Here is a 27383-nt window from a genome sequence, read left to right as displayed (position 1 = left end):
TGAGGAAAAGCAGGAGACCATTTGCCAAATAAGCACCAATTTATGGGCTTTTCAAGACATCAAAGCAAGAGGACACAGATAACGCAGATAATACTGGAAGGAAAGGTACTGAAGACTAAAGTATTTACCTCTTTGCAGATTAGGGGATACTGATTGTATTCTCAGGCCATTTGGATTGGCCTATAGAGATACAGAGGTTATAGCACAGTTCACCAACATGGCATGTTCTCACTCGCAAGTGGGAACTGCACAAAGAAAATACTTGGACACAGGGCAGGGAACATCACACACTGGGGCCTGCTGGGGGAGGGACAGCATTAGGAGAAATACCTAATGTAGATGACAGGTTGATGGATGCAGCAAACCAACATGGCACATGTATACCTATGTAACAAACCTGCACGTTGTGCACATATACCCTAGAACTTAAAGTATAATAATAATAATACAAAGAAGTTATAGCACAGTTTATTAGCTCGAAATGAATTTTAACAGCCCCGTCTTGGTCCGAATGAGGCAAATTTAGGCCCATATCATTAGGTATTTCACAACTTAACACCTAAAATTTAACATAAATTTACAAAAATAAGGCTTAAAGTCATCTGGAGAAACTGTTCTACAGACAACTTTATTTTGCTCTCTCTAGAATTAACATCTTTGCAAATATATTATTCAACCAAGCATTTGTCACAAAGATAAGCATCAGCTTTCCCATTGGATGAGTGTTCAAGCTACTTGAATTGTGAAAAACAAAAAACCACCATGACTTCTCAACAACTACATTTCAAAATGAAATATGCTCAGCTTGACAAACGAGATATTAAAATGGAGACTGACATAGAACTACATAGTCAACTTGAAAAACACAAGAAGACAATGCTCCTATAAAATGATATATTACTGGCTTTACAAAGACATACTGGTTTATGTTTACAACTATGTTTTATTTTCAAATGATAAAAGAAAGGCTTCATGTTGCTATTTGAAAGTACTTCTCAACTAGCCAGGCATGGTGGCGTGTGCCTGTAATCCCTGAAGTAGGAGGATCAACCCCTTGAGGCCAGGAGGTCCAGGCTGCAGGGAGCCGTGATTGTGCCAAGTGCACCATAGCTTGGGTGACAGAGTGAGACCCTGTCTTTAAAACAAAGTATTTCTCTGCAAGTAAATTTTATGGATATCATCTTTATTCCGATTAAATAAATGATTACCCTAATCAGCTATTATTTATTATTTTCTATTTAACATCCATTTTTGAAGTGCCAGAGACCTGCTATGTGGCGTAGAGTTTGGACAGATATACACAAATGCCGTGCTGGTGAGGATCATCTGAATAATTATCGCTTTCCCATGCTATATTTGTTATATTTTAATATCACTGCTCATTGTGCTTCCTGTCTTTAATAAAGTATAAATCAAGTAATTAAAAGCTGTTTAGGCTGGGTGCGGTGGCTCACACCTGTAATCCCAGCACTTTGGGAGGCCGAGGCAGGTAGATCACTTGAGGTCAGGAGTTCGAGACCAGCCTGGCCAACGTGGGGAAACCCTGTCTCTACCAAAAATACAAAAATTAGCTGGGCGTGATGGCACACGCCATCCAGCTACTTGGGATCCAGCTACTTGGGAGCCTGAGGCAGGAGAATGGCTTGAACCTGGGAGGCGGTGGTTGCAGTGAGCCAAGTTCGCACCATTGCATTCCAGCATGGACAAGAGAGAAACGCTGTCTCAAAAAAAAAAAAAAAAAAAAAAAAAAGTTGTTTAAAAGGTCAAAACCATCTCAGTGGCTAGCACTATTTAGTGGAGTCATTAGCTGAGAGAATGGTGGGTTACCGGCATGCTGAGCCTCACTAACCACCATAAACTTGGGGGCTTCAAATGAAATGCATTGAAATTTCTTTATTGCTTTTTAAAATAGAAATATGAAACAAATTAGCATTACTATTTTAGTGATATGAACCCCTTTAGTGATATGAACTTCTCTGCCAACCCTGGAAACTAACCAGAAAACCTAAAATTTACCCTAAGGGAAGAAAAACCTCAAGTCCAAAGACAGTTTCTGATTCCACCATTGGTTCTATGATTCTGGGATTACTCAAGAGGTAATTTATATTAATAGACAGTGTAATGAAAGTTGTTCTAGGAGAGTAACTAAATGGCAATGTTTAGGTATCATGTACGATATTGTATGCCTACAAATCATTTTTCTAAGTCAAATAAGCAAATTATCTATGACAATAAAAGATGAATTACTAGACACACAAAAGAAAATCTGAAACCTTAAAAAATGTAAAGAATAGGCCAGGCACGGTGGCTCACGCCTGTAATCCCAGCACTTTGGGAGGCTGAGGCGGGCGGATCACAAGGTCAGGAGATGGAGACAATCCTGGCTAACACAGTGAAAACCTGTCTCTACTAAAAACACACACACAAAAAATTAGCCAGATGTCGTGGCAGGCACCTGTAGTCCCAGCTACTCGGGAGGCTGAGGCAGGAGAATGGCGTGAACCCGGGAGGCGGAGCTTGCAGTGAGCCGAGATCGTGCCACTGCACTCCAGCCTGGGCAACAGAGCAAGACTCCGTCTCAACACACACACACACACACACACACACACACACACACACAAAGAAAAGAATAGAAACAAATAGAAATTAACCTAAGAGAACACATTAGATAATAGATTTGAATTATCTGTACATTTATAAAATATAGTATCATGTTTAAAAAGTCATTTTAGTAATGAGAAGACCCAGAGCTAATATACTGCTTCTTTTAAAAATGATTTTTGAGGCCAGGTGTGGTGGCTCATGTCCTAGCACTTTGAAAGGCCAAGGTGGGCAGATCAATTGAGGCCAGGAGTTCGAGACCAGCCTGGACAACACAGCAAAACCTCGTCTCTAATAAAAATACAAAAATTAGCTGGGCATTGTGGTGTGTGCCTGTAATCCCAGCTACTCGGGAGGCTGAGGCACAAGAATCACTGGAACCCAGGAGGCATAGGTTACAGTGAGGTGAAATTGCGCCACTGCATTTCAGCCTGGGTGACAGAGCAAGACCTTCTCTAAAAAAAAAAAAAAAAAAAAAAAAAGTTTGAGGTTGGATGCATTGGGTCACATCTGTAATCCAAACACTTTGGGAGGCCGAGGTGGGAGGGTCACTTGAGGCCAGGAGTTCAAGACCAGCCTGGGCAACACAGTGAGACCCTGTCTCTATACAAAACAGAGTGGTAGAGTGGTGTGGTAGTATGCACTTGTAGTCCCAGCTACTCAGGAGGCTAAGGTGGGAGGATTGCTTGAGCCCAGGAGTTTAAAGCTACAGTGAGCTACAATCAAGCCACTGCACTCCAGCCTGGGAGTCAGAGTGAGACTCCATCTCAAAAAAAAAACGACTTTTGAAATAGTGGACAGAAAACTGACAACACTCTCAATTGATTGCACTACACATGGAAGGAAAAGTGTTTTTAAAAAGGCTAAATAAAAGCCATTGTGACTTTAGAAATTTATTTTTCTAAATTATTTTGAAAGGAAATGATGAAAAACCATATTCGACCGAATGACGAAACAAGAATATGCGTCATACTGGTTCCTTTACAGATCTGAGGTAGCACAGGTCAGCAGGCCAATATAATAGTTGTACAAGGCAACACTGGTTTTGTGGATGTAATGTTAGCATCTAAGATCTAAAAAGACAGAAAAAATGTGCATATGGTATATAGATTTTCCTTCGTTTCCTCTGCTTTTATACTGGATTGACATTTATATTACATTCACTATGCTTTAACTTTTTGTTCAGGTCTTTTCCCAAATCTCTTGGAAGATTCCTTCAAAGTCCCAAATGCAAATTCTTCCTTCAGGTATGCCCCTACACTCAATTAAGCAATTACTCAATTGTAATCTTTTTAGGTATCAATAAAGATCCCTGTATTGTCTTAGTGTTTCCTAAAATCTTTCCATACTTTAATCAGACTTCTTAAATATATACATATGAGCTCATATAATGGAGAGGCCAAAACCTAGTTGAAACATTCCAGGATTATGGGAATAGTCTATATAATAGAACAGACCCTTTGTTAGGTCGAGATCATTTTACTAGAGTTCTGCTTTCAGAGCTCAAATGCTAATCACCTACTGTCTCCATACAAACTGTTTTCAATATTTCTTACAATCACAGAACATGGTCCAACAGTCAGTACTGAACATCAAAACCTCTGAGAATCTACCCACCATTTCTGCTTCCTCTCATTAAGTATAACATCTCTTGGATTTCTCTAATTTTTAACTTAATGGTACTTCTATAACTAGGTGGTCAAGAAATGAGCTGTATTACATAATGTTCCATCACTGCATAGAAATAAACTGTTTGGTAAAGTTATGCCAAGTGTTCATATAAAATTTACTATTAAATTGGTTATTCAAAAATAATTTTTTAAAATAAAACAAATAAATTGGTTATTAAAATATGTTCTGCTGAAAGTCTACAAACTCTCACCCTAGACAAGTATAAAATTCCATGCAGAGGGGACAAAAATGATGACTAACAGAAATGAACAAAAGCATCAGAGACATGCTAGTAAATGCTAGCTTATACATTCTGCTGTTCATGTATAGATCTTTAGTGTTCATAAACAATATAGCTATATGATAAACCTGTATTTCATCTTCCTACTCATAAGATTTAATACATTCAATTTTTTTACATATTTCCTATCTTCTAAGATGTTTTTTCACTTAATGGTTTTCAAACTTGAGTATCAGTGAAACTCTTTGTTCCAATGAAATCTCATAGAGCCTGACATATAAAACAGTTAAAAGCAGAACTGCTCTGATACAAAGGGGAAGGGTGCCAGTAGACACAGTTTGAAAATCACTGCTGTAAATCATTCAAGAAAAGCTGAAGTAAAGATATAGCCAATTGGAATTTCTTCATTTCCAATGATTATAAACAATTTCCCCATTGGTTCTCATTTTTAAGAATGTTTGAGTACAGCTGCTTATTCTGTACTGAGGTACACTTATACCTCAGCTGAATGGAATAAAAGCACAGTGCCTTACATGTAGTACAGGTAGGTACTTAATGGTTTGAATTCTTATTTCTTTTATCATACTACTCAAAACTGTAAAATTAATATAAGATATAATCCCATAACTTTAGATTATTAAAGTGAGGTTTTGAAAATATTCAACATGTGATAGAAAAATTTTCTAAAAGTGATCATTGCTTCATAATTCTAATTGCTTTCATCCAAGTCCAAACAGCATCCAAAAGGCTCTTCAGAGTCTCACTCAAGAAAAAAAAATCACTCTGTAGTTACTCTAAGAAGTAAGAGTATCTTCATGTGCAATGTTGCTATATTTTAGAATTTTAAAAAAATTCTCATATATATCATCCATACTTCAAACCTGATTTGGTCCAAAAGGCAAAGAAAAAAAGTCGGTTAATTTTTAGTTTTGTCAAGGCTTAGATTAGAAAGATTTTACAAGAAGTAAAAAATAAAAACTTGTTTCTAAAATAAGCTCATTTTTGTTTTTCAGGCTATTTCCTCAACCTATTTTATCAACCTCCTTCCATATAAATGAAAGGCCTTTAAACAAACTTTTTCATAAACATACACCTTCTATAACCAACTTTGTGCTTAGCTTTAGAAAAGGCACCCCTGTTCTTCAATGCTCCTCACTGGCTGGACTGGCAGTACCAGGTGTGAAATTCGGCTCCACAGCCCACTCAACTTGTCTGAGTCCATGTGGTTGAAGGAGCTGGGAGTGTCAGAGTTGGTAAACTTGGCCCAGAGTAAGTCTCTCACTTTTTCTTCAGTTTCCCTTGGGCCTACACTTGCTTCTAATGTTTCCTCCTCTAGCAGAACAGTCAGGACCAGGGCCACATCTTTAAAGGCAGCATTCTCATGATCACAATACTTGTAGAAGATTAAAGTGGAGCCGGCAGGAAAGGATTCGAAGTGGTGTACCACAGCAGCCTTCTGGCCATTCTCAAACCCATAGCTCAGCTCCAGGTCAACCAACAGCTTGACCGTGTCACTGTCCTGCCAGGTCCTTCCAGCCCCATCAATCTGAATGGCAGAGACTTTCTGGGAAGAGGTGTAGGCATCTGCAACATGGTGGCTCAGGCACTTCAGGGTCTCTCTTCCCTCCTGAGCTGCTGTAAATATGATGGTGGCTGGCTCAGTGGGGTTGGAAGCATTGAGGTGCTTCTGGAGAAACTTCCGTCCTCTCTGCCACAGGAAGGAACTCTGGCCTGGAAATTTATCTTTCAATTGGCTAAACTGGGCCAAAAAGGCCTCCAAAGCTGGATTTTTGGGCACTTGCTGGGCTGGAGAGGAATAGTAGCTATTCACAGAACTTGCCACAACAGCCACAACCAGGAAGAGAAGAAAGATAGGGCCTGTCAAAAGAATGAGAAAACAGAAAATTACAGAGAACACAAGCCAGAAACAAAGCCTATGGTAAACTAAAATGAGGCAGAAATACCATCAGGTTTTACTAGGAGCAATAAGTTTCTTTTGCATAAATTGTTTAAACTTTTAATCCACCAGAAGTACCTCTTCTCTAATCTCTTCTCAGATTTAATTATTTGAAGATATCTTTGTTGAAAGACAAAACCTTCATGGAAGAGTTAAGTACTCAGTAAAAAATTTAAATAAATAAAAGGTAAAAGCTGAGTCTATGTATTTGTTGTTATAACTAATGATGTAATTTAGACATAAGTGATCAAGATTTTCTTCCATCTTCTCAAAGCACCTACTACCGATAGCTGACCATTTTTTTTTAGGAGTCATAACTTTAAAATGCACTTGAAAATTTAATATTCTCTAATTAGAAAGGCAGTTTTTGTTTCTTATTTAGGAAAAGCTTTTCCTACTGTGAGAAATTCCATTTTGTTAATCACAGCAAAATATCAGCCAGTACCCTTAAGGGAAAAATCCCTAAAACTCTATTTTTCTATTTTACTATGACTTACTACCAATCATTAAATAAGTGTATGTAAACACAATGTTAAAACTGTTTAAATCTGCTAGTTTTCTAGGCATTTCCACTGAGGATTTCTGAATGTGAATCAACACTGCAGTAAAACCAGGTTTGTTCTCACCATAGCTCCAAAAACCCTTTTTATTAATCTGTCTCATGGTGTCCTGTGCATTCTCTTTAATTTCTTCCAATTTTTGTGTTTGTTGTGGATGACTTCCAGCCTCTGGAGAGGAAAAGAATCAATATTATTTTTAGGCAGTACACTAATGACAGTATGTATACCATTATATCTCTCACCAAACCAAACAATGATTTGACTAAAAGGATTTCTGTACCTTAGCCAGGTACGGTGGCTCGCGCCTATAATCCCAGCACTTTGCGAGGCTGAGGCAGGTGGCTCACTTGGGGTCAGAAGTTCGAGACCAGTCTGGCCAAAAAGGTGAAACCCCTTCTCTACTAAAAATACAAAAATTATCCAGGCATGATGGTGGGTGCCTGTAATCCCAGCTACGCGGGAGGCTGAGGCAGGAGAATCGCTTGAATCCGGGAGGCAAAGGTTGCAGTGAGCCGACATCACACCACTGCACTCCAGTCTGGGGGACAGAGCAAGACTCCACCTCAAAAAAAACCAAAGTTAACATTTTTCCTGTCTTTTCTTTAAGACTATTACTCTTATTTTACTTAGAAGAATAAAATGAAATGCTGTGAAATTCATTCAAGGATAATGTTGCTATATTCACAATTCCTCACTGCCTCTTATATCAAAGACAAAGACATTTAAATACTGCGGCCAAACTTACCTAAAATGTGATTCAGCAAAATGTATAAAATTAAGAAGGGATTTAAGAAATGTTGGCTATACACGAGATTCAACTTCACAGGGTAATTGTGCTCTAATTCCAGTGTTTGAGTTTCACATGGTCCCTCAAGACCCCAAATATAAAAATAACAGAAGCACTAAGTTCTGAGATAGGAGAGATTACTGTACAGTTGCAAAATAGCTTATAAAAGCAAATTTGAAACTCTTAGTGAAGGAGATATACAAAGCAAGGAATATAAGGTGAAGAAAATTCACAAAATATGTAAAAATCCAGGTGTAGGGTGGGCATGCCAAGCTTAAAATATGTGGGTGAAAAGATGGGCAACAATTTTTAGCACTCTAAGCTAAATCACACTAGACTCTAAATTTGTGCTTAACCCCAGCCAGGTACTTCTATTAGCATAGATAAGTAGGATCATCTTCACTTATAAAGGATTGCTCATATCACCCCAAAAAGTAGGTTCTTAAAATATCATATCATGGAATTTCAGAACTGAAAGGATCTATAATGGACACATACCCCGGCTGCACTACTTAACCTATCATGAAAAAAGGTACAGGGAAGATCTTACCCAAGGTCACATAAGGAGATGTAGCTAAGTTGAGATGAAAACAAGATTTCTCATCTCTTAGAGTACAGATAACTTCATTCAACTATAGTAAGTTGCTTTCCATACATAAACTGCATTTTTGTTTTAAAAGACAGGGTCTCACTCTGTCACCAAGGCTGCAGTGTGGTGGTGAAATTTCGGCTCACCACAGCTTCAACCTCCCGGGCTCAAGCAATCCTCCCACCTCAGCCTCCTGAGGACTACAAGTGCATGCAGCTGTTTTTGTGTTTACTGGAGAGATGGGGTTTTGTCATTTTGCCCAGGCTGGTCTTGAACTCCTAGCCTCAAGTGATCCACCAGCCTTGGCCTCCCAAAGTGCTAGGATCACAGGAGTGAGCCACTGCTCTTGGCCTAAACTGGATTTTTTTAAACAATATTTTTTTCTACTCACAGTGAACCTGCCTAACAGTGAATTTTTTTAAAGAGATGGGGTCTCACTACATTGCCCAGGCTAGCTAGAATGCAGTGGCTATTCACAGGGGTGATCACAGCACACTGCAGGCTCAAACTCCTGGGCTCAAGCAATCCTTCCAACTCAGCTTCCCAAGTAACTGGGACTAGAGGCATAAGTAATTGCACCTAGCTCATAACAGTGAAATTCTGACACAGGTCATGGTCCATACAAATCACATTCATTCATTTGACAAAATTTATAAAGGTGTTTCTATGTGCCAGGTGCCAGAGATACACAATGAATGACAGGGACACAGTCCTTGTCTTCACTGAAGTTACAGATTATTCTGATGATTAATAAATAAAACATATATTTGAGATTAGTCATTGATTTGCAGTGAAACATGAATTACTAGCCCTTGCTGAAGTCCCTGATGAACAGAGTGTCTTATATTTTATATTCTTTTGCACTGGCAAATGGGCATTTCAGACTGAGCTCTTCAGAGCGCTTATAAAATACAAATCCACACACAATCACAGAAGGTGACACCTAGAAGAATCCCTGGATATCATCTTATCCAACTTCTTCATTTTACAAATAGGAAATTGAAGCACCAGGAAGGGAAGAGACTTTCCCAAGGTCACCCAAGTTAGCAAGTGGTAGGGCCACAACCAGAATTCACACCTCTTGAGTTCCCGTTAAGGATTTAGCACCCTGCAACGCTTACCTTCATCAGGGAAGACATGCTCGTTCCTCTTAACATATAGGCAGAAAAAACCAGGTATAGAGAAACTAACTGACTTACTCAAAGTCCTATAAAACTGAAACATGACTGAGTTAAGGACACTGTCCCATTAATGCTCATTTTTAACTATACCAATGTCTTGATTTATGTAACAGTTAGTTTACCAAAAAGTAAAAGATTTTTAAAATTATGTCAAAATATTCTCATAAGAAATAAAAAAATAGAAGCGAATTTTTAAAAAGTCATGCCCCTTTTTGTCATATCACATCAATATAAACAGTTAATAAAAACATTGCTTAGAAATGCAGTTTATGTGTAGGAAGCAACTTAATACAGTGGAATGAGCTAGCCTAGATGAGAAAACTCATTCTAAAATCAACTCAGTCATCTGGCTCTGTGTGAGCTTGGGCAAGGCCCAAAGGCCTTAATCCTATGAAAGATAGACAAAAGTTCTCTGGAAAGACGGCCTCTGACTTCTGCTGTTTTCTCAGTTAACAGAGCAATACAAAACAGGAGAGTAGTTCAGGGGTTCTCTTACCTGGGGCCAGCAGTCGCCTCCTCAGTGTATCCTCGCCCTCTTGCCCTGTAATGGAATGACCAGGACTCTGGGCCTCCTGGGAGTCTGTAGTAGGTGGTTCCTGAGATGCTCCAGTTCCGTCACTTGCTTCATTAGGGAGGGCCACAGAGCTGCTCCCTAAGTGTGCATCTGCTCTTCCTACCTTGTCACTTGGAGAAGGGCTGGGATCTGGATCCAAGGGTTCTTCACCCAGATTTTCTGAAGGGAGGTGATGCCCTTTTTCACCATCCAGAAAACTCTGGTTGTTCTCATCTTCTATTTTATCCTTTGGATGTTTCCCCACATTTGCTTCATCTGGACTTTCGGATTTATCACCTGTATCTGCACTTTCCGGACCCACTGTCTCCACCCTTTGGTGGTCTTTGCTAAGACCACAGGCAGAGTGTAGGGTCTGAGCTTCCTCAGCATTACTTGCCATGATTGTGGTCTCCTGCGCCTGAGAATTTATTGATGGATTATTTTCCAAATCCTTTTGAGAGTCTATTGAGACAAAAATTTATAATTTTTATTGGAAAAAATTCCCCATAAATTTATATTTTAAAAAGCTCCCTGTTTAATAATATTTACATAGATTTTCATGGTTTACAAGACACTCTTCCTAAACATTATTTCTCTTGGCTCCCACTAAAGGTGATTAAAACAGCAACAAAAAACTTATGTTAATAAATACAAAATGACACTAATATAAAACAATTTATATGACAGAACCAACTTTTGGTTATATTAAATATATCCTCTTCCCTAATGAAAGGTAATGCTCATCAATGGTAGCAAAACCTTATGCAAAAGGCTGATGGGGACTTTTATGGTGGATGAGCCAGACTGACAACTGCTGAACCCAGTGACCAATCTGAATTCACATCATGAAAACAGGGAAACCCAAACAGATGTCATTAACCTCCTAATATAATGCAGTAAGAAGTACTCTAGACCACTTAGGAAGTATTCTTGCCAAACAACTGAACTTAAATCTGATAAGCTTCTAGAGCTACCAGTTTCCAAGAAATACAGGGATAGAGGAATACATTAAATTATGCCTCAAGAATATAATCAGTTAAACCCAGCAGGTGGGAAATTCCAAAAGACTTTGTTTCTTTAATAAAAGTGAGAATGGCCAGACATGGTGGCTCATGCATGTAATCCCAGCACTTTGGGAGGCTGAGGCAGGTGAATCACCTGAGGTCAGGAGTTCAAGACCAACCTGGCCAACATGGTGAAACCCCATCTCTACTAAAAATATAAAAAATTAGCCAGGCGTGGTGGCGGGTGCCTGTAATCCCAGTTACTCGGGAGGTTGAGGCAGGAGAACCGCTTGAATCCGGGAGGTGGAGGTTGCAGTGAGCCAAGATCACGCCATTGTACTCCAGCCTGGGCGACAAGAGCGAAACTCCATCTCAAATAAAATGAAAAAATAAAGATAAAAATAAAAAACAGTAATTAAAATAAATGGCAAGAAAAGGGGAAAACAGGAGTCTTTTAACTTATTGATTAAGAGACTTAAGAGACACATCAGCCAAATACAATATGTGGACTATGATGTCTAGATCCAGTTTCGAAAAAGCCAATCATTAAAGAAATATTTATGACACAATCAGGAATATCTGAATGCCAGATATTTGATGACATGAAGGATTTATGATTCATCTTTTTAGGTGTGATAAAGGTATTGTAATTACATTTTTTAAAAAGAATCCTCTTTCAGAGATATATTCAAGTATTTATTACTAAAATTATGGATAGCCAGGATTTGCTTCAACTAAACAACATGGGGGAAGGGAGAAATGAGGGCATATGGATGAAACCATATTAGCCATATGTTTTCGTGTTTTTTTCTTTACTCCACTATATACTAGCTATATGTTGATAGCATATGAAGCTGTTTAATGGGTACACAGAGGTTCGCTTTATCTCTGTCTACTTTTCTATGCGTTTTAATTTTTTTTTTTTTTTTTAGAGACGGAGTTTTGCTCTGTCTCCCAGGCTGCAGTGCAGTGGCGCGATCCGGCTCACTGCAAGCTCCATCTCCCAGGTTCACACCATTCTCCTGCCTCAGCCTCCTGAGTAGCAGGTGCCCACCACCATGCCCGGCTAATTTTTTGTATTTTTAGTAGAGACGGGGTTTCACCGTCTTAGCCAGGATGGTCTCGATCTCCTGACCTGAGATCCGCCTGCTTCAGCCTCCCAAAGTGCTAGGATTACAGGTGTGAGCCACCCTGCCTGGCCCTGAAATTTTCTATAATACAACTTTAAAAAAGAACAACCTAGAAGCTATAAGAAATCAAATGCAATGTGTGGCCCAACTGTCAAGAAAAAACAAATTATGAGACACTTTGAGAAATATGAATAATGACAGGATATGAGATGACATGAAGGAATAATTGTTAGTCTATTTTTTTAGGTGTGATGATATTTTGGTTATTTTTTAAAAAATAATCTACGAAGAATCTATCTTTAGGAGATGTAAACTATTTACAAATAAAATGATGTAATATCATGGATGTACATTAAAATAATCCAAGGCAGGCAACAAGATCAGCATTATGTTGGTAACAGTTGAAGCTGCATGTTGAGTGCATAGGGGTTCATTATACTATTCCACTCTTATATTTATTTTTTGAGACAGAGTTTCGCTCTCGTTGCCCAGGCTAGATGGAGTACAATGGCCCGATCTCAGCTAACTGCAGCCTCTACCTCACGGGTTCAAGCGATTCTCCTGCCTCGGCCTCCCAAGTAGCTGGGATTACAGGCATGCACCACCACACCCAGCTAATTTTGTATTTTTAGTAGAGACGGAGTTTCTCCATGTTCGTCAGGCTGGTCTCGAACTCCTGACCTCATGTGATTCACCTGCCTCGGTCTCCCAAAGGGCTGGAATTACAGGCGTGAGCCACCGCACCTGGCCTCTACTTTAATATATTTTTTAACTCCCATAACAAAGATTTTAAATAAATGTCCTCTTTCTCTTCTGGAAAATCTATTTCATATTTTGCCTTTATCTCCTATATAAAATATAAGCAGGATGAACTAAAATTTAATTCTTACCTATAACTGAAAGATCTAAGGCCAGGAGTGGTAGTTCATGCCTGTAATCCCAGCACTTTGGGAGGCCAAGGGGGGGTAGATCACTTGAGGTCAGAAGTTCGAGACCAGCCAGGCCAACATGGCAAAACCCCGTCTCTATTAAAAACACAAAAATCAGCTGGGTGTGGTGGCAGGTGCCTGTAATCCCAGCTACTCTGGAGGCTGAAGCATGAGAATCACTTGAGCCCGGGAGGCGGAGGTTGCAGTGAGCTGAGATCACGCCACTGCACTCCAGCCTGGGTGACATAAAAAAAAAAAAAAAGAAAAGAAAAGGAAAGAAAGATCCCTTCTAAATAGAGCACTGCATTTTTCTATTACTGTAAGTCCCTACTATTAGAGTCTCTAAAACATTTATTTTCCTTATATTATAATTAGGGTTCACATTATAGTAAAATTCAGTAAATTTGAAAGAATAAGTATAATAAAAACAAATGAATCCACTGAATTAGCTTTTTTACTTCAAAACCTCAGATTTTAGTCAGAGATTTTCTCTCTCTGCACAGCCCTGGTTTCCTACAGCAGCACCCTCAGTGCTAGACAAATCAGTCTTACCCTCTTGAGGTTCCCTAAGTCCACTGTCGGCCATGTTTATGCTCTATCTCTTCAGAGTTGGGGGGATACTTTTTTTAGTGCTTGGTTTTCCTTGTTAAGATGTCTTGTCTTCTTCTTGCCCCAAGTCCCAACAGACTCATGCTTCCCGTGGACCCAGGAAATAAGCCATATATACAGTGACTAAAACAAAATGAAAAAAATTAAATGACTTTTTATCCATACAAGGGAGAAATGCAAGTATCAGCTTTATTAAATATGTTTAGTTTGAGTAACATTTCCTCTCTGAAACTTTTTTGCGTGAAGAAAAGTTCCTTTCATAGAGAATCATACTCCAAATCCTAGACTATTGAAAAAAGCTCGATTGTTAATCTTTCATGAATTTCATAATCTCCTAATACATTCCAGAATAGTTGAAAGAGTATAAAAAGTAAGATCAAGTGACCAGAATCTTCAAGAGAATAGCTTGAATTAAAATAAAAAATAAATCTAAGCGTAGAAATTTAAGTCATTGCTGAAACAATCACTGCAGATTTCCTGCATGTCTTCAATTTCTGTCCCAGATGATTTTCTCATAGTCTGCCTATCAGAAGCTTTCACTTATATTAAAAAGTAACAAGGCACAGGAGGTTCCCACAAACTGAGATGGCTGCTGTGAGGTGTACCACTACACATTTGGACTGACTTTGAAGTGGTTCTCTTGAAGTATTCTTTTGTAAAATATGGAGACAGATATCCTTTTATACAATGCCTTTTTATGCAATGCTCAAAGACAAAGAAAATTATTAAGATTTACACAAAAGGAATCAAAATCAAAGGCACTTTATAAGCAATTAAAAATCATATTTTGTAGTTAATTTATTTTTTGTCAAAAACAAATTGATCAGTAAAGTTACTTAACATTCATTCCCTATAAAAATGAGAATAATGATACCTATGAGGCTTAAATACAAAAATATATAAGAAAAACCTGTGTGAAGTGTTATAGTTTTTTGACAGCCTAGCTGGGAGGCTAGCCAACTTGCCGTCTTTATATTTTTCTCAGTACTCTTTTGTAAAATTTAATTTTACACATTAAAACTTTCATCCCCAATGCCTACACGGTGCCTAGTGTATAGTAAGAACTCTGTATTTTAACTTAAAAGCATATGAAAAAATAAATGAATGTATAAATAAAGAGTGATGCCATAGATAAACTGGAAGGGAAGAGAAGAGTTAGGGACAGACTCTTCTTTCTGCCACTGTGAACACTTAGCATAAGTGTTTGGAGGGTTCCTTATCACTGCTTTTATCTTCTTCAAGCTCCTGGGACTGGGCTTTCAAGCCATCATATGTTGCAATGAAGTTTTCTCTCCTATCCTAGCTCATGACAGAAAATAAAAAGTCCCCAGTCCTTTTCAAGTTTCTTTAAAAAAATTTTTCCTGCCAGCCAAAACCAAGAAAATAGGTTAAAAGTTTCCTATGTACCAATAACAAAAATTTTCAAAAGCAAAGATGCTACTCACAATAACCATAAGGAACCTAGAATAAAAACTAAAACATACCTAGTATTAAATCCAACAAGAGATATGCAAGATCTTTAGACAGTGGTGAATTTTATGGTATGTAAATTATACCTCAATAAAGCTGTTTCTTTAAAACACAACTTTAGAGAGAAAAATACAGAACTTTATTGAAGTATATAAAAAAGACATAAGTAAACAGAAAAATATATCATGAGTAGACAGTAAGACTCAAAACCATTGATGCCAATTTTCTCCAAATTAATCTACAAACTTAATGCAATTTGAAACAAAATCTCAAGTTTTTTGATAATTGTTGGTTTCTAGTGAAATGGAAAAGCTGATCCTAAAATTCAAAAAGAGCAGCAAAGGATCAAGAAGAGTCAGCATAATTCTGAAGAAGAAGGGGGCAATCTTTACCAGATATCAAACCTTCTTTAAACTTAAAAGTAGGCTGGGCATGGTGGCTCATGCCTGTAATTCCTGCACTTTGGGAGGCTGAGAAAGGCAGATCACCCAAGGGTCAGGAGTTCGAGACCAGCCTGGCCAATATGGTGAAACCCCATCTCTATTAAAAATACAAAAATTAGCCAGGCATGGTGGTGCATGCCTGTAATCCCAGCTACTCAGGAGGCTGAGGCAGGAGAATCATTTGAACCCAGGAGGCAGAGGTTGCAGTGAGCCCAGATTGCACCACTGCATTCCAGCCTGGGTGACAAAGCAAGACTCCGTCACCAAAAAAAAAAAAAAAAAATCTTAAAGTAATAAAAGCAATGGAACACTGGCACAGGAATAGACAAACAATATACAGAATAGAGAGTAAAGAAGTATACGCAGCATACATACATAAGGAAATTGGCTAATTCAGCAAAGGGAAATAATGAATTAGTGAATAAATAGTTTGGGGACAACTGACTATTCAAATGGGGGGAAAATTAGATTTCTGTCTCCTACTTCAGATAAAAATCAAGTCCATATGAAAGACCTAAATGTAAAAAGTAAAACTTTTAAACTTTGAGAATATCAAATATCTTTATAACTGCAAGGGTTTCTTAAATAAGATACACAATACACAAACCAGAAAGTAAAATTTGACAAACGTGACCCCATTAAAAAATTTTTAATTTCTACACAAGGTATCAAAATTAAAAGATAAGTGTCTGACTAGAAAAACATCTGCAACATATAAAACCAGTAAGGAGTTAATATTGAGAACACATAAAGAATTCCACAAATCAGTACAAGACAAATAATGCTATGAAAAACTGGGTAAAGGGATGAACAAGCAGTTCAACAAAGAGGAAATATGAAAACATAATGAATATGAAAAAAGACTAGTTAAGGAAATACAACCCCAATGACAAGTAAACTGTTATTACAACTTCAGAGAGAAATATGGCAAAGAAAATTAAGGCAAACATATTCTACAAATCAGCAACTCCATTTTTAGACGTATAACAGAGAAACTCATTCATATGCCCCAAAATATCCACTGCTGTATTGTTTAAAATGAGGAAAAATGAGAAAATCTATATGTTCATTAATAAGAAAGTAGGTTTGAAAAATTGTCATATTCTTACAATGTAATATTATACATAGCAATTCAAATAAATTAGATTATCTTTAAAAGTTGTAAAATTACAGCACTGAAGTACTGATGACCAGGTACAATGGCTCACACCTGTAATATCAGCACTTTCAGAGGTCAAGGCTGACAGATTAATTGAGCTTAGGAGTGCAAGACCAGCCTGGACATGGTGAAACCCCATCTCTACAAAAAAAAACAACAAAAACTAGCCGGGCGTGGTGGTGCATACCTGTAGTCCCAGCTGCTGAGGTGGGAGGATCACTTGAGCCCAGGAGGCAGAGGTTGCAGTGAGCCAAGATCACGCCACTGCACTCCAGCCTGGGCGACAGAGCGAAACTCTATCTCAAAAAAGAAAAAAAAAATGTTGAATATCTTTACTGAGGTGGTGGTTCCATTTGTTATCAAACTTAAAATCTGTACGTTAATTGTATGTGACATAGATTATCCTCAATAAACTTTATGGCAAACAAACAGAACTGAGGGCTTTCAAAAATATATTACTTGGTTACTAGGTTGCAGTCCAAAGAATCTGCAAAGGTGCCATCACAGATATTTCTATAATCTTACAAATGCTTAACATACACTTTTCCTGTCACAAAGCACACGTAGATCCTATAGCCCACTTCATTCAGACCTTCTGTAACATATCATCACTGTTTATAGTTGAAATGGCATTTCCCTCACAGTGCAAGAAGTGGGACAAACAAGAGTTCTTGACAAATCCTCAGATAAGATCACATGGCAGGGTATCTGAGAGATCTGGAGGCCACTGTTCCAGAGGCAAGTCAATCTTTCTTTTTTTTTTCCTCCAAGATAGAATCTTGCTCTATGACATAGACTGGAGTGCAGTGGTGTAATCTCGACTCACTGCAACCTCCAACTCCCAAGTTCAAGCAATTCTCATGCCTCAGCCTTCGTAGCTGGGACTACAGCTGCGTACCACCATGCCTAGCTAATTTTTGTGTTTTTAGTACACACAGGGTCTCACCATGTTGCCCAGGCTGGTCTCAAACTCCTGGCCTCAAGTGATCTGCCCGCCACAGCCTCACGAAGTGCTGGGATTACAGTCATGAGACAACGCGCTCAGCCAGGCAGGTCAATCTTTTGAACGGTGTCTGATCCCTATCAGGATATGCGTTCATTAGGAACCTCGGGACTGCACAATGGAAGTGAGGCAGAGCCTCATCCTGAAGGAAAATGGGGTAGTTGGAGCTTTCTATAGCTGTAGGGAAAAACACTCCATAAGCATGTCCCAAAATAGATGCTTTTGACAGTATCTTCTACAAGGAACTGATGAGACCTGTGTGCTTCACATGGCAACGAAAGACATTCACTTTGAGTGAATCCCTTGCAAGTTCAATTACGAAATGGTGTTCAGTGCTCTATCCATGGCGGTTATAGTGATTCAGATTTCTACTTAAATAAAATGTAGCCTCATCACTGACAGTCATTTCCACCTCCCTGTGACCCTGAAATCTGCAGCAAAACTTGCATCATTTTGCTTTAGTTGTCTCCATCAAGGCTTGTAACAGGTTAAGGCTGTAAGGTTTTATTCTCCATTTATGGAGAACATACTAGATGGCCGGCTGAGGGATGCCTTGCTTAATTTCTATTTCCTGGGACTTCTCTAAGAGGGACACATTTACCTCACTGCTTCCTCTGTAAATGTGGCTGCCTTGTGCTCTGTCTTCTAAGATGTACCCTTTCTGCTTCATCTCACTCACTGTAAAATGGTAAACGCTTTGACTACCCGGTAGGTGACATTGTGTGGTATACCAGATGACTTTTGCGTTGAAGTTACATAACCAAGTTTAGAAGGTTCCAACATACAATATTAAGTGCTATAAGGCTAACTACGATTCAGTACATATTACACGTTTCTAAATTTGGGCCAGGTATGATGGCTCACACATGTAAGCCAGGATGTTACAATTCTGCTATGAAAACAAGTAACATATAAGGCACACACAACTATAAAAGTTACTATTTATTGAGTGCCTTCTTTGTGTCAGGCAGCATTTAAATCACTTTATGTATTAACTCATTTAATCTTCACAACACTTTGGGAGGCCAAGGCGGGAGGATTGCTTGAGTCTAGAAGTTCAAGATCAGCCTGGGCAACATAATGAGATGATGTCTCTACAAAAAAAATTTAAAAATTAGCCAGGCATGGTGTCACATGCCTGTAATCCCAGCTACTCAGGAGACTAAGGAGGATGATCCCTTGAGCCCAGAAGTTCAAGGCTGCAGGGAGCTAAGATCACGCCACTACAATCCAGCCTGAGTGACCCTGTCTCGGGGGAAAAAAACAAACAAAATAAATATATGTACATACATATATATGTGTGTGTATGTATATATATTTGATACTAATGAAGGTTTGAAAGTATTCCATTTTTTGTCACTACAGAGTGATATGTACAGCATGTACATGTACAGAAAATAATGTACAGCATTATTTACATATACAAATTTATAACAAAACATAAATACATAAATGGAAAGGATACACATCAACTTCCATTTAGGGCTTGCTTCTGCAAGGAATAAGAGAGGGTGTCAACTGTACACATAAAGTTTCCTTAAAAAAATAAAAACTGAGGTAAATGTGATAAAATGTTCATATATTTGAGATCTGGGCATCTGGGCACAGATCTTGTTATATTATTCTCTGCACTTTTCTATATGTTTGATGTAGTTACTGCCTTTTTAAATGAGTAATAAAAAAATTAGTCTCCGTAAAAAAATTAAGTATCAAAAGGAAAGACCTGTAATGGAAACTCTTTGAGCCTACATGCAATGACCTTACATTACAGAGTACGCTTCTACCACGGCCTCCTAGACATTTTGTCACAACCAGCTGGGAAGAGACAGGACACTGAAAAGCTGCCTTTGAGAACAAAATCAGAGCTGGGAGAGCAAAAGGACCTTACCCATCCTCCACTCCATCCTGCAAACTGCTAGCATTGCCATGAGGACCAGTGAAAAAGAGGGGAGGGGATGGTGACCTGGGGAAAACCTGGGGAGGGGAGGCAGGGTAGGTATCAGAAAGTACTAAGACCATTTTTTAAATGGAGAAGGAAATGAGAAGTTTAGCAGCCAAGAAGAGCACAAAATAATCAGCCATTCCAGGATGGTAGTTTAGATATAAATGCCATCATGACAAATGTATGACAGTTGGGGTAGAATTAAGTATATATCTTTATTTTTAAACACAATCTTATTTTAGTGAATGATGCCATTTTAGGCTCTAGGAATAAAAAGAAATCGATATCTTGGCCCTGAAACAAGTAGTTACAATCCTGCTATGAAAACGAGTAACATATAAAGCATAGACAACAACTATAAGAACTTTTATTGAGTGCCTTCTTTGTGCCAGGCATCATTCAAAGCACTTTATTAACTCATTTAATCTTCACCACAATCTTATGAGGTGTAGACTACTAATATTCCTACTATTTTAGAGATGAGGAAACTGAGATAAAGAAAAGTTAAGAACCTTACCCAAGAACACGTGACTACTGAGGGCAGTCAGGATTTGAACTCAGGTAGTCTAGCTGTGGGACCTAACCATGACACTTTAAAAAACTTGTATTAAGCATACCACAAGCACCTTGACTCTGGAATACTTAAATCTAGGTTTGAATTGTGACTCTAGCACATATGACCTGAGTGAATTTGTATATATCCTTCAACTTTTCTCTATTTCTTTTCTTTTTCCTTTTCAGGGACCTGCCACTTCAGGAATTTATTTCAGTGTTTTGGAAAGTCTCAGGTGATATAAAACATATAGCAATTATATCTACCATAATTAAGATTATAAAATGGGCCTAAACACTGTGACAAAAATCTGCGTTGGGTCATCCATCCCTCCAGGCCTTTTAATCTTTACACCTAAGACCATTTGACTTATGCCACAGGCTCAACCTCATCCCAAAACCAATCTTGTCCTTCATCAGGAGAGATTTAAGAAGTTTTTTGTTTTTGTTTTTAGATACAGGGCCTCACTCTGTTGCCCAGGCTGGAGGGTAGTAGTACCATCATAGCTCACTGCAGCCTCAAACTCATAGCTCACTGAGGCTCAAATGATCCTCCCAACTCAGCCTACTGAGTTGCTGGGACTACAGGCACATGCCACCACATCCAGCTAATTTTTTTTTATTTTTAAAACTTTTTTGTAGAGTTGGGGGGTCTCACTATAGCTCAGGCTTGTTTTGAACTCCTGGACTCAAGCCATCCTCCTGCCTCAACCTCCCAAAGTGCTGGGATTACATGTGTGAGCCACCAGCCAATAAGTTTATAATAATTCAGCATCAGTTGAAACAATTGGCTTTAATCCTTGTTCTAAAACTAAGACTCGGTGGAAATGGTGGTTCATGCCTATAATCCCAGCACTTCGGGAGGCCGAGGTGAGCGAACTGCTTGAAGCCAGGAGTTCAAGACCAGTCTGGGCAACATGGCGATACTCCATCTCTACAAAAATACAAAAATTAGCTGGGTGTGGTGGTGCAAACCTGTAGTCACAGCTACTTAGGGGGCTGAAGTGGGAGGATCACTTGACCCCAGAAGGTCAAGGCTGCAGTGAGCCATGAAGGCGCTACTGCACTCCAGCCTAGGTGACAAAACGAGACTCTCTCAAAAACAAAACAAAACAAGTGAGACTCTACATTATTCCCCAGTTATAACTTCTGCTTTTGCTTTCTTGCCCTACATCTTTCCTTGTCCTGAAGATTTAGTATGTGCCATATGTTTGGTATATGTTATTGCACTTACACCTCACAACAGTATGAGGTGGGTATTATTACACAACCTTTTTCACAGATGAAGAAACTAGATACAGAGAGGTTAAAATGCCTAAGGTCATTTAATAGTGTCAGAATTAGAATACAAACCCAGCTGGCTGCAAGGCCATTATTTTGCCTCTATAAAAAGCAATTTTCAAGCTGTGTCCCCAAAATTCCATGGAGACTCAGGGTTGCCAGGGAGACTGGAGAGATGAAAGGGCTACAGCTCATCTCACTTTTACAGACAGCTATGACATGTGGACTGCAACATATTCTTTGGATGCCATGGACTCATTTCTGCCTTCTTGTTTGCCTGGGCTTCCTTCACCTGTGACTCAGAGACGAATCTTACCTCACTCACTCACATCCCCCGACAGCTACCTCTTTGGTGGATATATTTTCTTTCCAGTCTGCCCTTGCATGTTTCCATTAACCTTTCCACTACCAGGTCTGCCATAAAATAACAGGAACTAGTTATAATGGTCATTTTAGAAATGCTACCATAACATATAAGCAATATTACCAACTCTTCCACGCTATAAAAATAGAGACGAGTGTAGCTCACACTATTTAAAACACTGGATAACCCTCCAGATCATTTGTCATTACAATTAATTTTACCAACACAGCACTTGTGTTTTAATAAAATTCATTATTCATATCAACTATAGAGTATTTTAGAATAACCTGCAATATTTTAAGCCATATGAAGACATACTAGAAAGACCTAAGGTGAAAAGCTTTATTCAAAGGCTTCCTCAATTTTCTCCTTTGCTCAATTTTATGAGCTCTACTACATGATGTTGATTTCTGACAGCTTACCATATAACAGGTATGTGATAATGTTTGAAGGCAAAGTAACCCTCTTAATATTAAAATTAATATTTTTTATTCATTTTTCTGGCCCATATATTCACATAGTTTATAATGACACCAAACAAAACTGTTTGTGAAGAGGACAGAAACATTCCTGATTAATTAATGAGAAAAATGTGGCTCAGTTATGACCTAAATTATCAAGAGTAATCTTCAGTCTGACATGAAACCTCTTTTTACATTACCAGTATTACCAAATAAATGGTACTATCTTGCAGTATTATGAGTACTCTGCTCCCACCCTTTTAAGCCAGATAAGTAAACACTATGGACGTATTACTACAGCATTTCTCAAAGTATGGTCCAGAGAGCACCTGCGTCAGAATCTCCAAAGGTACTATTTATATCTTTTTGTTGTTTTTTTTGAAAAAGACAGGGGTCTCACTATCTTGCTCAGGCTGGTCTTGAACTCCTGGGCTCAAGTGATCCTGCTGCCTCAACCTCTGAAGTAGCCGTGGTAACAGGTACACGCCACTGCACTCAGCATGAGGTGTTTTTTATAATATGCAGATTCCTGGGCCCTACAAGCAACCTAAGGAATCAAAATTTCTAAAGCAGACCAAGAAATCTCCATTTTTAAACAAGCTCTCACAGATATTGTTTAGGTATTGATTTGAGAAATCGATGGTATAAATCCTTTTAATCTGATCTTACTATTTAATGGAGAGATTGACTAAAACAAAAACAAAGACCTTTTCTCTGTTTTGCTGATATTTAAATTTTCATATTTGTAGAATGTTTCTTTGTATACGTCCTTACAACATAAGCATTCTCTAATAATTAAAAAATTTAGGGGCAATAATACTGATCATAATACTATTCTTAAAAACACTTAAAGTAAATTTTCACTTTTTAGGAAGAACTGTAGGATAGTGAAATTCTTCATTAAAGAGTTAGTGATAAACTAACTAGTCTTCAGTCAATTTAGCAGTTCACGTAGTTTATTCAGCAATATAACAGGAGAGAACCTCCATTGTAAGAGACATAAGGCAGATACAGGGTACATCTCTGGGGTACATTCTTCATACAGACTAACAAATAACTTCAGGTTTCACAACACGTAGCAAGTATGATTTGCTGCACACCAATAGCCATTCATTCCTCACGGTTTCCTTGCTAAAAGAGCCCTGGTCAGGCACAGTGGCTACACCTGTAATCCCAGCACTGTCGGAAACCAGGGCAGGCAGATCATCTGAGGTCAGGAGTTCAAGACCAGCCTGGCCAACATGGTGAAACCCCGTCTGTACTAAAAACACAAAAATTAGCCAGGTGTGGTGGCGGGCACCTGTAATCCCCGCTACTCGGGAGGCTGAGGCAGGAGAATCGCTTGAACCTAGGAGGCAAAGGTTGCAGTAAGCCGAGATCATGCCACTGCACTCCATCCTGGGCGAGACAGCGAGACTCTGTCAAAAAAACAAAAAAAAAAAGAGCCCTGATTTTTTCAATGGAGGCAATGTGCCCTACCCAGGCAATGATAACCCTATTCCCCTTTGCCAAGCTTTCCCAGGCTCCCTTGTAAACTGATACTTTATAATGAGATATAAGAAGAAATCTGCTAGAGATTTTTTGGAAAGACTTGATTTCCAAATAAAAGACAGACTTGAAAGACTTTTGCTCTCTACTTCCAGCCTTTCCTAGGGATTAAAATGTCTGTTACAACAAGAAGTCATATTGTACTCATTGGAAAAAAAAAATCCTAACGATAAAAAGCAAACATGGATCCTAGGCCGGGTGGGGTGGCTCACGCCTGTAATCCCAGCACCTTGGGAGACCGAGGTAGGAGGACGGCTTGAGCCTAGGAGTTGGAAACCAGCCTGGGCCATATAGCAAGACTCGGTCACTACTTTTAGAAAAGCAATTAAAAAAAAAAAAAAAAAAAAAAAAGAGGATCCCAAGGGGGAAGGACAGAAAGAAGCTGGGACCTTGATAATATTACTGAGGTGGTACAAAAGCACTAGATACCTAGATACCTGGCATGTTAAGTATAATTTAAAAATTGTTCAGTGGCCTTTGAGATGTTTTCAACAGCTTTTTCTAAGTGGCTTAACCCCAACTCTGGGTCCATGATTTTAATGAACAATAGAAGTCCAGAATGTGGCCAATGTTCAGCAGACCTTAGTTCTAAGAAAGATGCTTCCCCTAGACTGTTCATAATATATATGAAGTCAGGCTTGATAATTTCTTTTGTCATACATCTCCTAGATAGGTACTTTTCCATTTCCAGGGGAGGACACTGTAAATTCAGTCACCACAAAGACAAGACAGTCTTTTGTTTATGTAAAGCCACGTAAGTATAGACAGGTGGCATTTCTGCATGTTTCTGCATCACCTATGTAGGTGTTTCCTAATAGAACGTGATTTATCTGAGTGACCAGTTATCAATAATGTCACAGCCACACTGAGGATGGGCCAGACAGGGCCAATGATGAATAAATGGCTATATATGGATAAATGTTATCTATATATATATCATCGCTGACCAATGAGTAAGAGGTGAGTTTACAACAGCATAATTTCTTATTAAAATTCACTGGACTAATCTAGGATCCAGCTATAATGAGGCTGCTTTCCTACAAAAGTTATCATTAGAAATACCATTAAGAAGCACACAGTATGGGACTTCCCCTCTAGGACTACTTCGTCATATGTCACTCATTAGGCTGCAGAAATTTTTTTAGGAGTGGTAAGTTAGTTCCAAAACAGTTTATAGGAAATATGAATTATTATATATGTATGTGTGTGTGTGTATCTCAGTCTAGATGAACAGTCTGGCTAGAATACTAACTAAATTCATAGTGAATAAAATATGTATAGGCCACAGAAGCAGATCCAACAATTTAAGCAGTTCCCAAACTAGTGACAATCTGGGTCAGACTTAGAAATTAATTATTTTTCCATCTTCCTTGGGCTACCTACACAAAAGCCTCTAGAGTTGACAATTTTGACTATTATAGAAGCTATTTGTTTTGACCCAGTTTTTTGTTTAAGGTTTTATCTGTTCTGGTCAAGATTAACTGTAATGCAGGGTTAAAACCAGCTACTCGAGAGTCATGTATTCTTTTTCTAACCAGTGGAGGACCCAGAAGAAATGGGTGGCAAGCCTTCTCAAAGGTCCATCTGGTGAGATTCTGGGGAGCCCACTCAAGTGGGAAAGACCAAGGAAGAACAAGGCTTCTATTAGCAGGATTATCGGGATAACACTCAGGGCAATAATCAGCTCTGTTAATACGGTCTAAGAATACCTGGTAACATTCATTTTCAACAAGTTCAGTTTGGTACAACCAGTGGCCTAGCTCTAAACTAGGGAACCACTGTTGTCCACAATCAGGGCAATGTGAATTATCTGAAAACATTTGGACCTAGAAAGACAACACAGACAGCAATGTAACAGCAAGAGGCAACAATGACAAAGAGAGACACCCAAACACCAGTCCTATTACAGGTTTGGATTACCAATTTCTTAGTTCAACCAATATTATTTGGAGAGCCAAATAAACTTGGCTTGCACCTCAGTGCAATTCTTCAAGATTTCGTTGTCTATTTTTCACTCAATTGCAACTCAGTCTCTGAACTCAGGGACCGATCCAGTTTCTAATGTTATCAGTCACTTACTAGCAGTACAGATCTCAGGATAGCTCCTTCAAATCCCAGCTTCTCAAGAAGAGATAGGGCTCTAGTCTAAATTAGTTATATTTTTCGTATGCGTTATCAGCTGCTGGTGGTGTCATACAGAGGCACTTGGCTTACTCTTTGTTGGTAAGGTTACTGTGTCTGGTTGGTGAAACAGAGGAGCTGACAGGTCCAATGGGTCTTTTGTTGGCGCTGGCACTCTTGCTGTTGTAATACACGTACCCAAGTCTTAAGGCCTTGGCACCTTATAGCAATGTAGAGGGGTCAGAAAAACCTGGCAGAGTCCTCTTGAGTGTGGATCCAATGAAGTCTGTCTTGGGAGGACATTAATCAGGACCCAGTTGCCGTGAAGGAGCTGATGCTCAGTTGGCTGGAGAGTCTGGGAATGCGTCACATACCTGTAAATGATAAAACTTCAGACGACTCACAGGTTTTGCAGTTGTTCACATTATTATTAGAAACATGCATTTGGAAATTATTCAGGTTAGTTAAGGCAGATAAGAAATGTCTCATGGGTTTTCCCATGACTATTTAACATGGGTTCAAACCAACTGATATGTTGGCACCAGGAAGAATTCTGGATCATTTATACTAGGACTAGCTTAATTTTTTAGGACTGTATTTCTTCTTTACTCCATGTGTACCTTGGGAATAATAAGGTCTGTATAATCATATCTAACCTGGTAAAACTTAGCAATCTCTTACTTATACATCTCTTCTGTGAAACAGGTGCCACTTATGGTATCTCCATAATGTATGGGATAACATTAACAATGACAGCCTTTCGATAATAGGTTTCAATCCATCCAAAAAAAAAAAGAAAAAAGTGTACACAGTTTTTAGATAATATTCTTAAAAGCTAACCATAGGCAGTTGGATGAAATCCTTTTGAAGGCTTAAAAAAAAAAAAGTCAAAAATCAAGAGGGACAGGTCTCATTGCTCACCATCTAGTTGGTTTTTTGTTGTTGTTGTTGTTAGGTTTTTTTTTTTTTCTTTTTGAGACAGAGTTTCATTCTTGTTGCCCAGGTTGGAGTGCAATGGCAAAATCTTGGCTCACTGCAACCTCCACCTCCTGGGTTCAAGCGATTCTCCTGCTTCAGCCTCCCGAGTAGCCGGAATTACAGGCATGCGCCACCACACCCGGCTAATTTTGTATTTTTAGTAGAGACAGGGTTTCTCCATGTTGGTCAGGCTGGTCTCGAATTTCCAACCTCAGGTGATCTGCCCACCTTGGCCTCCCAAAGTGCTGG

The 27383-nt window shown here is 38.8% G+C and overlaps 2 protein-coding genes across 3 annotated transcripts in view; both read right to left on the bottom strand.

Annotated features, from left to right (window-relative positions):
• Positions 1 to 452: 452 nt before the first annotated feature.
• LOC126940440 (torsin-1A-interacting protein 2) overlaps positions 453 to 27383 on the bottom strand; it is a 39003-nt gene continuing 12072 nt past the window's right edge. The window contains exons 1-5 of one of the 2 annotated variants that reach the window (XM_050766339.1): positions 26115 to 26212; positions 13756 to 13935; positions 10084 to 10602; positions 7097 to 7198; positions 453 to 6391 (exon numbers count right to left, since the gene is read on the bottom strand). In XM_050766339.1, coding sequence (XP_050622296.1) covers positions 5634 to 6391; positions 7097 to 7198; positions 10084 to 10602; positions 13756 to 13789 — 1413 coding nt within the window. In that variant the 5' untranslated portion in view covers positions 13790 to 13935; positions 26115 to 26212 and the 3' untranslated portion in view covers positions 453 to 5633. Of the gene's footprint in view, positions 6392 to 7096; positions 7199 to 10083; positions 10603 to 13755; positions 13936 to 26114; positions 26213 to 27383 lie in introns of those variants that run through there. The other variant, XM_050766350.1, reaches the window with a different exon arrangement.
• Positions 20026 to 26115, bottom strand: LOC126940612 (torsin-1A-interacting protein 2). Its single transcript, XM_050766631.1, has one exon. It carries the CDS (start codon positions 25853 to 25855, stop codon positions 25460 to 25462), a length of 396 nt encoding a protein of 131 aa, XP_050622588.1. The 5' UTR covers positions 25856 to 26115; the 3' UTR covers positions 20026 to 25459.

This window comes from Macaca thibetana, chromosome 1 (genome assembly GCF_024542745.1).
Source record: "Macaca thibetana thibetana isolate TM-01 chromosome 1, ASM2454274v1, whole genome shotgun sequence".
Classification (NCBI taxonomy): domain Eukaryota; kingdom Metazoa; phylum Chordata; class Mammalia; order Primates; family Cercopithecidae; genus Macaca; species Macaca thibetana.
This window is presented reverse-complemented; position numbering and strand designations above follow the sequence as displayed.

Excerpts from the sequence above, each read along its gene's own strand:
- LOC126940612 (XM_050766631.1), bottom strand. The coding sequence starts at position 25,855 with ATGTTTTCAGATAATTCACATTGCCCTGATTGTGGACAACAGTGGTTC.